The sequence below is a fragment of the Nerophis ophidion genome, linkage group LG22 (genome assembly GCF_033978795.1).
Source record: "Nerophis ophidion isolate RoL-2023_Sa linkage group LG22, RoL_Noph_v1.0, whole genome shotgun sequence".
Lineage (NCBI taxonomy): Eukaryota > Metazoa > Chordata > Actinopteri > Syngnathiformes > Syngnathidae > Nerophis > Nerophis ophidion.
In genome coordinates, this window is record NC_084632.1 from 3,911,854 (window position 1) to 3,925,109 (window position 13,256).

Below are 13,256 nucleotides of genomic sequence, written 5' to 3' on the forward strand. Positions count from 1 at the left end.
TTATGTTGACAACCAGCCTATATCAACTACCCATTTGTCGACAACCAGTCTATATCAACAACCTATTTATGTTGACAACCAGTCTATATCAACAGCCTGTTTGTGTCGACAACCGGTCTATTTCAACAGCCTGTTTGTGTCGACAACCAGTCTATATCAACAGCCTGTTTGTGTCAACAACCGGTCTATATCAACAACCTGTTTGTCTATAAACCAGTCTATATCAACAACCTGTTTGTGTTGACAACCAGTCTATATCAGCAACCCTTTTATGTTGACAACCAGTCTATATCAACAACCTGTTTATGTTGACAACCAGTCTATATCAGCAACCCTTTTATGTCGACAACCAGTCTATATGATGAACTGTTTATGTCGACAACCAGTCTATCAACAACTCACTCCTGATGACCTGTTTTATGTCGACAGCATGTTTATGTTGACATTGAATCCTTCAATGTTTATCTCCAGCCTGCTTATGTTGACAACCCGTGTGTGTATGAAACAAACTTACAGTTACACATATTCCAACCTTATTTTCTTCATATTGCCTGAATTCTCCCCCCACATGTATTTGTCAGTTAGTTAAAAAAACAAAAAACTCCTAAAATATTTCTTTACTTTGCATGTTTTCCCCCATAATCCAATTTTTATTCTGACTTTCTCCATATCCTCTTTTCCTGTAAAATTGTCACAAGTGAGTGGCCTGACACTCTCTGCCATTGAGTAGATAAGAAAATAGGAGACTTTAATCGAGTGATTTCTACAAAGAACTAAACGTTGCTGAGTCAGCAACACACACACACAAATCATACTCACGCACACTTTGATGCAAGTTAATTGGCGTGTGAGAGTAGCACCCAGATAGTTAGTTGGTTAGTGCTAGTTAGTTAATAGCCTTCATCGTCCTTTTCTTCTGTCAACAAGAAGTGACATCTTTAGAGTTGCTGCTGCAAATATTGCTTGGAAAAAGTCTCCAGCTGTCGCTCCAACTCACTCGCTTTGTGCCTGCAAACACACACACACACATTGTGAAAAGACACACACATTGTGAAAACACACACATTGTAAAAACACACACACACACATTGCCAAAACCTAAACACACACAACAGAGGAGTTGATTATAAAGCATGAAAAGCAGTCATGTCCCCTGGTCAATGTTATTATATGACCACTAATAAGGAAGAACTGCTGACCTGAGAGTCTTGGACTGCTTCTGCACAGTCTCCAGTTGGTTGACTTTTGCTGTCAGTTGAAGGATTTCTTCCTCCAGTTCTTTTTGGGTTTGATCCACTTGTTGACACAATCGACTGAAAGTTGTCATCATCTCCCTGGAAACGAAACATAACACTCAATTATTCACTTGTCAATTATTGACTCCTCATTTGTTTCGGCAAATGAAAGTGTTTGTTGGCAGAAGTTCTCTTAAGGAAACTTAAGTTGTGTTTGTGTTCCTGCACAACAACAAATAAACATAAATAAATTAACAAGTATTATTAATGTCACAGACACCAGACAACAAAAAATATTATTATTAATAAAAATATAATGATAACATAAGTAAATTTAGAAATACTTTTGGCATTTTAAAATTACCAATTTATTTTGGTCAAACGACTTCTTGGATACAACTTGTTTTTGTAAAACGGATTTTTCTTATTGAGAGGTAATATTGACATAAAGTGTATGATTAATATTGACATAGTGTGTTTCCTATTAATATTGACATAAAGTTGATGATTATTAACATTGACAAAGTTGATGATTATTAATATTGACATAAAGTGTATGTTTCCTCTTAAAGTTGACAAAGTTTATGTATGTCATTAATATTGACATAAAGTTGATGATTATTAATATTGACATGAAGTGTATGTTTCCTCTTAAAGTTGACATAAAGTTTCTGTTGGTTATTAATATTGACATAAAGTTGATGATTATTAATATTGACATAAAGTGTATGTTGGTCATTAATATTGACATAAAATGTATGATGATTATTAATATTGACAAAGTGTATGTATCCTATTATTGACAAAGTTTATGTTGGTTTTTAATATTGACATAAAGTTGATTATTAATATTGACATTACGTGTATGTTGATTATTAATATGGACATCAAGTGTATGTTGGTTATTAATATGGACATAAAGTGTATGTTGGTTATTAATATTGACATAAAATATATGTTGATTATTAATATTGACATAAAGTGTATGTTGGTTATTAATATGGACATAAAGTGTATGTTGGTTATTAATATTGACATAAAATATATGTTGATTATTAATATTGACATAAAGTGTATGTTGGTTATTAATATTGACATAAAGTGTATGTTGGTTATTAATATTTACATAAATATTAATATTGACATAAAATGTATGATGATTATTAATATTGACATAAAGTGTATGTTTATTATTAATATTGACATAAAAGAGTATGATGATTATTAATATTGACAAAGTGTATGATGATTATTAATATTGACAAAGTGTATGATTAATAAAATTGACATAAAGTGTATGTTGGTTACTAATATCGACAAAGTGTATGTTATTATTAATATTGACAAAGTGGATGATGATTATTAATATTGATACAACGTTTATGTTGGTTGTTAATATGGACATAACAGTTTGTTGGTTATTAATATTGACATAAAGTGTACGTTGGTTATTAATATTGAAAAAGTGTATGTTATTATTAATATGGACATCAAGTGTATGTTGGTTATTAATATTGACATCAAGTGTATGTTGGTTATTAATATTGACATCAAGTGTATGTTGGTTATTAATATTGACATAAAGTGTATGTTGGTTAGTAATATGGACATAAAGTGTATGTTGGTTATTAATATTGACATAAAGTGTATGTTGGTTATTAATATGGACATAAAGTGTATGAAATAGAAGTATGCAGACTTACTGCTGCACTTGATGGCTACAGTTAGCGCTGGTGAAGCTGACGATGAGTTGCAGCTTGTCGGTGGCATAGTCCACAAACTGCCGCTTCAAGGTGCGCTCCTTGGCCTTGGTGGTCCAGGTGAGTCTCTCGTACAGGTACAGCAGGCCGTAGAGGGACGCCATCATGCAGATCAGCCTCCAGCCGAGCGTGCGCCACACCTGCACACACACATTACGTGACAGCGGCTGCGGACGCGTGCGGGGGTGTGGCTAACAACCTACCACTCCTCCGACCACGATGGCGCTCATCGACGTGCGGGAGGTGATGGAAGCCACGTTGGTTGCCATGGCGACCATCAAGTCTTCCTGAGTTGCCACTGCCGTGTCGTGGTTGGGCTGCGCTACGGTGGAAGGCGGTCCCGAGGAGGGCGTGGACGCTGGCAGCGAAGCCTGCGAGACAAAGTATGTCAGGTGACCTGCGACACACCTTGCTGGGAGGCGTGGCCTTAACCTTACCTGGATCTTCTGGTCCACCAGCTTGAGGGCTCGCTCGGCGTTGACAGAGCCCAGGAAGCGGTGCACCAGCGCCGTCCAGCCCATGGAAAAGCGAAATTCAATGTCCTCCTGGAAGTCGCTGCACAGCGAGGCGCAGTTAAGGTCATAACTCAGGTCCAACTTCCTGTTGGGCACCAGCAGGTGGACTTGGCTGTGGCAGGCGGCGGGCAGCAAAGGTAACATGCTCTCTAAACGGAAGAAAGGACGACACTTTTCACCACATGGTTAAACTTCCATATTTTTCGGACTAGACGGCGCACCGGTATTTAAGCCACACCCACTATTTTTTTTTAAATATATATTTTTCTGTATATTGGCCGCCTCGGACAATCAGATTCAATAACTCCATGGTGACGTTCTGGTGAATTCACTGAGGAATTTGTGAAAGTGAAACAATACAAAAAGAAAGTAAGTAATAATACTAACAAAGACTAATACATGTGTTAGCATATTAGCTAATGCTAACGACGCTAGCTTAATTACATTACGATAGCACGTACAAATATGCATGACAACACTCCTACAGACATTACACATGGCACGCTTTAGTAAGTGAGAATTGTTTTAGTTATATTGTAAAACTTACAAAGGCTGCTTGGAGTGATGAATGAAAAATCCATGAACATTATGGACTGTTAGAACAATGTTTCTTAACCATAGGGCTGGGACACATTGCTGGGCCGCCCCCCCCAAAAAAAGACATTTTAAGCTTTGCTCCATATGGGCCGCAGCTGTACTCAATTGTAATACTCATTTACACCACTTGTGGCAGTAATTACAAGTTTAATACGCACAAAAAATATGACGAGAGGGGTGAAACTGTATTTTTATTTTTATTTATTTAATTGACAGATTAAGCATATTTATTGTTAGTTATTATTGATTTAGCACTCCATAGTTTGTACATTTATTTTTTCATCTTTTATATAGGAGTTGATTGGAAACACTAAATGGGCCCTAGTGTGTGAATGTTGTCTGTCTATCTGTGTTGGCCCTGTGATGAGGTGGCAACTTGTCCAGGGTGTACGCTGCCTTCCGCCAGATTGTAGCTGAGATAGGCAACAGCACCCCCCACAAACCCAAAGGGAATAAGCGGTAGAAAATGGATGGATGTATAGGAGTCCCTTCTTATGCAGTATATGTGATTTGTACTTATTTTTGTAATCAGTCTGACCTAAGCCAAACTGTTATGTGTTCAACTAATAATATTACTGATTAACACATGCTTTCATATCATTTGACAAGGTTGTGTATCTGTTGAACTGCAAGTCATCCATCCATCCATCCATTTCCTACCGCTTATTCCCTTTTGAGGTCGCGGGGGGCGCTGGCGCCTATCTCAGCTACAATCGGGCGGAAGGCGGGGTACACCCTGGACAAGTCGCCACCTCATCGCAGGGCCAACACAGATAGACAGACAACATTCACACTCACATTCACACACTAGGGCCAATTTTAGTGTTGCCAATCAACCTATCCCCAGGTGCATGTCTTTGGAAGTGGGAGGAAGCCGGAGTACCCGCAGGGAACCCACGCATTCACTCCACACAGAAAGATCCCGAGCCTGGATTTGAACCCAGGACTGCAGGACCTTTGTATTGTGAGGCAGACGCACTAGAACTGCAAGTCAGTTAGATATAATTATTGACAAAGAATAAAATCAAGAGTAAAATAAGTAATTCAGTGTGAATACTTAAGTGGGTCGGTGGCCCCTTTAGGAGTGGAAAAGTTAGACCCCGAGGTCAAAAAGTTTAAGAACCCCTGGGCACTTCGACTTCAAGTTCAAAACACTACATGGAAGGACACTGCAGCACCTGCAGTGAGTGAACTTGCCCAAAAGATGGTGCCATAGCACAAACAATAACACACCTTTTCAGTGTTTTTTTGTTTTTAACTATTTGCATAATGGCCATCAGCTAAGAAAAATTCCATAAATAAGTTGCACCGTTTTATAAGCCGCAGGATTCAAAGCGTAGGGGAAAAAAGGAGAAGCTTATAGTCCGGAATTTACGGTAAATGATTGCTTTGGCTCCATTTTACTGTCACACACGGCAATGAGAAAAGCACCTGTCATATATCTCTGAGTTGATTGGACGGAGGCGTTGACGGCGTCCGAGCAGCGGAAGGCCAAGTTCTTGCCCATCCCTTTTTCCACGTGGCTCAGCAGGTCCTTCAAACACAAACACCAAAGGTCAAAAGGTCAGGAGTCCATTGTCTGTGCTAATTGTCCTCGTCAAGTCAGCTGGAGTCTATCCCAGCTGAGAGGAGGGTCGGCACAATGGACAATTTAAACCAGTGGCTGTCATACCTTTTTCCACCAAGTCACACCTCAGAAAACACTTGTCTCTGCAAGCACCACCATAATGACAAGATTAAAATACGGTAGCGCAGTAGGCATAAGTATTCATTAAAAACAAGGCAGAGGTTCATTTAATATTTTTGTTACTGTAACATTACAGTTTAACATAGGATAACAAAACACTGTACTTTCATCAAGTGATTCTTTGGCGTACCACTACATGGGAGTTTGTGTACCACAGTTTGAGAACCACTACTTTAGAGTCTCAAATGAAGTTAATTATATTTATATAGCGCTTTTTCTCTAGTGACTCAAAGCGCTTTATATAGTGAAACCCAATATCTAAGTCAGTGTGGGTGTCACTGGGAGCAAGGGGGTAAAGTGTGTTGCCCAACGACACAACGGCAGGGACTAGGATGGCGGAAGTGGGGATCGAACCGGGAACCCTCAAGTTGCTGGCACGGCCACTCGACCAACCGAGCTATACCGCCCCTGAAGGATTGGTTAGGATAAAGGCGCACACTAACGGCAAAATTTCACAAAGACACAAATGGCATCATTTTGTTGTTTGCCAATAAGCCAAAAGTAAAGATCTGCTGAACAGTATCATAACATTTCTGTGAAAAAAGTATGTATCGCCAATGTCTTTCAATGCCAATCACATACGCCGATTTTGTGATACTAGATTTTTTTGTTTTTGTTTCCTCGGCTTTCAGAGGTGGTTAACTGTGTATGTTTATACGCCCCTGAGTTAATAATCATCAATCAATCAATCAATCAATGTTTACTTATATAGCCCTAAATCACTAGTGTCTCAAAGGGCTGCACAAACCACTACGACATCCTCGGTAGGCCCACATAAGGGCAAGGAAAACTCACACCCAGTGGGACATCGGTGACAATAATGACCCAGTAGGACGTCGGTGACAATGATGACTATGAGAACATGATACTGTGATACTGATGATACTGATGACTATGAGAACATATGAGAACATGATACTGTGAAAGATCAATCCATAATGGATCCAACACAGTCGCGAGAGTCCAGTCCAAAGCGGATCCAACACAGCAGCGAGAGTCCCGTTCACAGCGGAGCCAGTAGGAAACCATCCCAAGCGGAGGCTGATCAGCAGCGCAGAGATGTCCCCAGCCGATACACAGGCGAGCAGTACATGGCCACCGGATCGGACCGGACTCCCTCCACAAAGGAGAGTGGGACATAGAAGAAAATCACTTCCATTGCAGACAAAGTATTATTATCACCGGAGGACTGGAGGATAAACACTTTAGAAGTAAGAACATAGAAGGCATGCTAATTGCTAAGCAAGTTTGAAACAAGAGAAGAAATAAGTGCTTAGTAGAGTTTAAGAAGTGTAAATGGAAACAGGTTACATTAGGAAGTAAGCTGTTGTTAACAAGAAATGAGCAAGAATTATAAAGAGGAGAGATTAACAATATCTGTTGCTGTGTCGCGGCCGGGGGGATCAGATCCATATATCGGTAGTGTTGATACCAAGGGTCGTATCAGTTTATGATCGATACCACTGTGATTGGATCAATTCTTCTCAAATAGTGGGTCTGTGTGACCCCGGGGAACACGCTTTATCAGTATCATGCAGTAACATGCTTCGAACCCCGCTTCCGAAAGCTCTGCACTGATAAACATCCTCATTGTAGCCATTCGCTACACTTAATCAGCACAAATGATTCAATTCATTTTTGTTTTGAAGGGTAAGTGATTTATCTGTGATGACCTCAAAAGTATGGATGAGGTCATCACAGATGTACTGATGCAAAGTGTTCAATGGAGAAGTCTGATCTACAAAATTTGCAGGCAGCATACTCTCTTCCCCTTCGAGCTGTCCTGGATGAACTGAAATTATTTTTTCCAATCTTTTTGGAACTTGCAAGCGTACTTCTTCTTTTTACAAGTGGGGCGGTATAGCTCGGTTGGTAGAGTGGCCGTGCCAGCAACTTGAGGGTTGCAGGTTCGATTCCTGCTTCTGCCATCCTAGTCACTGCCGTTGTGTCCTTGGGCAAGACACTTTACCCACACTGGTTTAAATGTCCATCCATCCATTTTCTACCGCTTATTCCCTTTTTGGGGTCGCGGGGGGCGCTGGCGCCTATCTCAGCTACAATCGGGCGGAAGGCGGGGTACACCCTGGACAAGTCGCCACCTCATCGCAGGGCCAACACAGATAGACAGACAACATTCACACTCACATTCACACACTAGGGCCAATTTTAGTGTTGCCAATCAACCTATCCCCAGGTGCATGTCTTTGGAAGTGGGAGGAAGCCGGAGTACCCGGAGGGAACCCACGCATTCACGGGGAGAACTTGCAAACTCCACACAGAAAGATCTCGAGCCTGGATTTGAACCCAGGACTGCAGGACCTTCGTATTGTAAGGCAGACGCACTAACCCCTCTGCCACCGTGTTTAAATGTAACTTAGATATTCAGTTTCACTATGTAAAGCGCTTTGAGTCACTAGAGAAAAGCGCTATATAAATATAATTCACGCAGGCCCATGGCAAAGGACTCCATAGGAGTCCTTTGCCATGGGCCAAGGACCCTATTGAAACTGCTGTGTTTTATTATTATTCCGCACCTACTCGCTGTAATTTGACCCCCTTAACATGCTTCAAAACTCACCAAATTTGACACACACTTCGGTATAGCAAACCTTCCCAACATATTAAGCAACCAATCCCCAAAAGTGAAAATTGCGCTCTAGCGCCCCCTAGGAAAAAATGACAGACAAAACTGCATGTAACTTCTGTTAGGAATGTCATAGCGACATGAAACAAAAACTCCTATGTAGGTCTGACTTAGACCCAATTTTCATACACTCACTTCTTTCAGCAAAAATCTACAGGAAGTTGGCAAAAACCCCTTCAAAATAAATTTTTCGCAAAAAATGCCATTTTTGCCTCTTTGCGCTGTAATTTGACCCCTTTAAAATGCTTCAAAAGTCACCAAACTTGGCACACACATAAGGACTGGCGAATATTGTGATCTAATGAAAAAACCAAACCCCAAAACTCAAAATTGCGCTCTAGCGCTATTTTTGAATAAAACACTGAAAAAACTGCTCCTAGGAAGAAAACACAGACAAAACTGCTTGTAACTTCCGGTAAGAATGTCGGCGAGACATGAAACAAAAACCTCTATGTAGGTCTCGCTTAGACCTACATTTCATAGATCGACAACCCTCAACAAAAATCAACAGGAAGTTTGCAATCCCCCCTTCAAAACAAAGGTTTTGTAAAAACCGGTCACCTTTCTTCAAACATGATCTCCTCTGAGTGCGTTTGTTGTTTTGGCTTCAAACTCGCACAGGAGAGAGATTGAACCCTTCTGATTAAAAGTATAGAACAGAGTTTTGATAAGTTCTCAGGTTTTGATTTTACGTGCCTTCAAAGAACCCCTGTGCAAAGTCTCCTAAAAAATGTCATTTTTGCCTCTTTGAGCTGTTATTTGACCCCCTTAAAATGCTTCTAAACTCACCAAACTTGACACACACATCAGGTCTGGCAAAAATTGCGATCTGATGAAATAACCTAACCTCAAAACTCAAAATTGCGCTCTACCGCCCCCCTAGGAATACAACACGGACAAACTGATCCTAGGAAGAAAACACAGACAAAACTGCTTGTAACTTCCGGTAGGAATGTCAGAGAGACATGAAACAAAAAACACTATGTAGGTCTCACTTAGACCTACATTTTAATAATCAACATACTTTAGCAAAAATCAACAGGAAGTTTGATATTTTCACTTCAATACAACAACTGCATTACTTTCACAATGCATTAGATTCTCAAAATAGTGGCTCCAAGGCGTCTTCTAACGCTTATCCGGCCGTGGGTCTCGGGGGCAGCAGCCAAAGGCGGACCCGACCAACGCTGCTTGCGTTTCACTTCACTACTCATCGTCGCCATGTCTCTTCTTTGTTCTTTTGCTTCGTCTGTTATGTTTTTGGACATTACAACTTGCCATAGTTTTGAAGCAATGCATGATGGGAATCCGGATGTTGTGTGTCAGTGTATTAACGTGCCTGCCTACTTTATGGGTTATTAATAAACCTATAGATAACAGAGACATATAGAAGTCTCCTTTTCAGGTGAGAGAGGACGCTAAAGGCATTGCCCCCAATAATGTTTTCCAGGTGGAATTGGGAGAAATTCGGGAGAATGGTTGCCCCAGGTTATTTTCGGGAGTCTCCCGGGAAAATCGTGAGGGTCGGCAAGTATGGTGACGAGGCCTTGACTTACGGACTTGTAGGCCTTGAGGACACTAGGCGCTGGGTGGAAGTCGGCGTGGAATTCATCAACAATGACATTGAGGCGGCAGATCTCCTCCCCCATGGCGTTGGATACCTGCAGATGGCATGATCAGATTGCACGGTTGTTCATGTGCTGGTGCTTCCTCGGCTCGGACTAACACTACCTGAGACTCCACATCCTCACTGATGGACTTGATCTTCTTATTGATGTCATCAATCAGCAGCCTGAGCTGAGTTCGCACAAAATCCAGTCGGTCCATCTGATATTCTCGATCCTCCAGTGCGGCAACTCTGAAGCGGCCCCCCAGGAGAAACAAAGCATTTTACACACTGGTCTGAAGTCAGCGAGAAGCACTTCTCCTACTGTACCTCTTCATGAATTCCACATTCACTCCCTGCCAAAGCTCTGCTAACAACACATCAGCACAACGCACGCCACTCACCTCTTCTCTGCCGCCTCGATGTTGATGACGTCCATGATGCACTTGACTTGTTCTGTGATCTGCTCGGCCCTGATAGTGTGCTGCTCAAACTTAGTTTTCACTGCTGACTGCGAGATACACTCCTGCGAGGCCGTGACACACACACACACACACACGTTACTGGGACTTTTGCCGGGGCTGCCGGCAGGAGAGCCAAAAGGAGGCGAGACGATGTCACACGCCTGCTGCTGCGGAACTTAAAGAAACGCAGGGTGTGTGTGTGTGTGTGTGTGTGTGTGTGTGTGTGTGTGTGTGTGCGGAATGGCAGCAGCAGAGCGTGCGTCTCGCACGTCCCGCCACAGCCCGTTAGTGGAAAGTCGCCGTAACGTGATGGTGACACTTCAGCAAAATGATAAAAAGCAGTCAACTGAATACAACCAAATATACAGTCAAAGAATAAGAAAAAAATATATACAGCAGATCACCACTTATCCAGAATTTCCACTATATCAGAAACGGCCGCGGACCAGGACACACACGCCGGGACTCTTTTCGCTTTTATTCAAGTCAATTTGTCAGTTTCGACTGCATTCCAGCGCTGAATATGCAAAAACTTTGAACATTAAATATCTTGTGCTTGCGGTCTATTCAATTGAATATAAGTTGAAAAGGATTTTAAAATCATTGTATTCTGTTTTGGGTTTTGTATTTTTGCCTGACACAACAAATCCATTCAATTTAGCTCAAACATGCCAGTGTTGGACAGGAATATATGCACAAAAAGAAAATACCGTATTCTTCGGATTATAAGTCGTAGTTTTTTTCCATAGTTTGGCCGGGGGTGCGACATATACTCCGGAGTGACTTATGTGTGAAATTATTAACACATTACCGTAAAATATCAAATATTATTAATTTCAGGGCTTCACGGTGGCAGAGGGGTTAGTGCGTCTGCCTCACAATACGAAGTTCTTGCAGTCAAATCCAGGCTCGGGAGCTTTCTGTGTGGAGTTTGCATGTTCTCCCCGTGAATGCGTGGGTTCCCTCTGGGTACTCCGGCTTCCTCCCACTTCCAAAGACATGCACCTGGGGATAGGCTCCTCCCACCTCCAAAGACATGCACCTGGGGATAGGTTGATTGGCAACACTAAATGGTCCCTAGAGTGTGAATGTGAGTGTGAATGTTGTCTGTCTATCTGTGTTGGCCCTGCGATGAGGTGGCAACTTGTCCAGGGTGTACCCCGCCTTCCGCTTGATTGTAGCTGAGATAGGCGCCAGCGCCCCCCGCGACCCCAAAAAGGGAATAAGCGGTAGAAAATGGATGGATGGATGGATTATTAATCTCATTCGCGGAAGAGACAAAGAAAATGTCAGCAATCCTCACACACACGTCAACCAATAAGAATTCGGCGGGGGAGGATCATGGCCCAAGTGCATTGTAGGTCTTGGGATGCTAACTGCTATATGCTACTGCCGTAGCTATTAAAATGGATCATTTCAACGTTGGCGGTAACTTAGAAAAACTGAAAAAAAATGGCACTGAAAAGGAAATCATGTACTGCAGATTACAAGCTGGACGTAGTGAAATATGCTGCAGAAAACGACAAGAGGAAGCGGCGCATACCTTTGGAGTTGGCAGAGTTGTTTAGAAGCGACATCGAGGAAGAAGATTTCATGGGATTGTTTGGTAAAGGTATAACATGTTCTATGTCAGGGGTCGGGAACCTTTTTGACTGAAAGAGCCAAGAAGCCAAATATTTTAGAATGTATTTACTTAAGAGCCATGTAATATTTTTTTAACACTGAACACAACTAAACGCGTGCATTTTTAAGTAAGACCAACATTTCTAGAGTATAATAGGTCTCTTATTCTTTGTAATAACATTGTTATTCTGAAGCTAAATGTGGAGGGGGCGTGGCCTGCGGGCCTGCAGCGAAGCAGGGTGTTGCCAGGATTGGCCTTGAAATCAACGACAGGTGTGTAGATGGCCCACCTGGGCCTTGTTATCTAATCATCTGTCGCTCTGTTATAAGCAGCAGCCAGGAGGAGAGACGGGGTTGGGGCTGGGGGCTGGAGCCAGAGCGCGAGCGAGAACGAAAGAGAAAAAGACAATTTGCTGGAAAGCAACTGAGGGACTAATTGAAAATCAAAACAATATTGTAACCCTGAAACAGGCTCTCATGTCAGTGCTTGGTGGTCTGAAGAACCTCCAGGAGGGCAAGCCCCACACTAACCAATTATAAATAAATAACTTCTTACCTTTAACGCAACTTCTTGAACAGGTGCGGTAGAAAACGGATGGATGGATTAAAAATGCATGAGAATGTTTTATATTTTGAACGTTATTTCTAACACTGTGATTACAAGTGGAATTATTCATGACTTATCGTGTTAAACAATGTCAGCTCAGATTTATCCGAGAGCCAGATGCAGTCATCAAAAGAGCCACATCTGGCTCTAAAGCCATAGGTTCCCTACCCCTGTTCTATGTTATAGTTATTTAATGACTCTTACCATAATATGTTAAGTTAACATAGCAGGCACCTTCTCAGTTGGTTATTTATGCCTCATATAACGTACACTTATTCAGCCTGTTGTTCACTATTCTTTATTTATTTTAAATTGCCTTGGATTTTATCAAATAAATTTCCCCCAAAAATGCGACTTATACTCCAGTGCGACGTATATATGTTTGTTTCCTTCTTTATTATCCATTTTCGGCCGGTGCGACGTATACTCCGGAGCTATTTATAATCCAAAAAATACGG

The 13,256-nt window shown here is 41.7% G+C and overlaps 1 protein-coding gene across 2 annotated transcripts in view; it reads right to left on the reverse strand.

Annotated features, from left to right (window-relative positions):
* Positions 1–722: 722 nt before the first annotated feature.
* Positions 723–13,256, reverse strand: part of mfn1b (mitofusin 1b) — a 37,714-nt gene continuing 25,180 nt past the window's right edge. The window contains exons 10-18 of one of the 2 annotated variants that reach the window (XM_061883044.1): positions 10,509–10,630; positions 10,230–10,356; positions 10,055–10,159; positions 5,539–5,641; positions 3,433–3,659; positions 3,199–3,366; positions 2,939–3,135; positions 1,200–1,334; positions 723–1,008 (exon numbers count right to left, since the gene is read on the reverse strand). In XM_061883044.1, coding sequence (XP_061739028.1) covers positions 939–1,008; positions 1,200–1,334; positions 2,939–3,135; positions 3,199–3,366; positions 3,433–3,659; positions 5,539–5,641; positions 10,055–10,159; positions 10,230–10,356; positions 10,509–10,630 — 1,254 coding nt within the window. In that variant the 3' untranslated portion in view covers positions 723–938. Of the gene's footprint in view, positions 1,009–1,199; positions 1,335–2,938; positions 3,136–3,198; positions 3,660–5,538; positions 5,642–10,054; positions 10,160–10,229; positions 10,357–10,508; positions 10,631–13,256 lie in introns of both variants that reach the window. The other variant, XM_061883043.1, reaches the window with a different exon arrangement.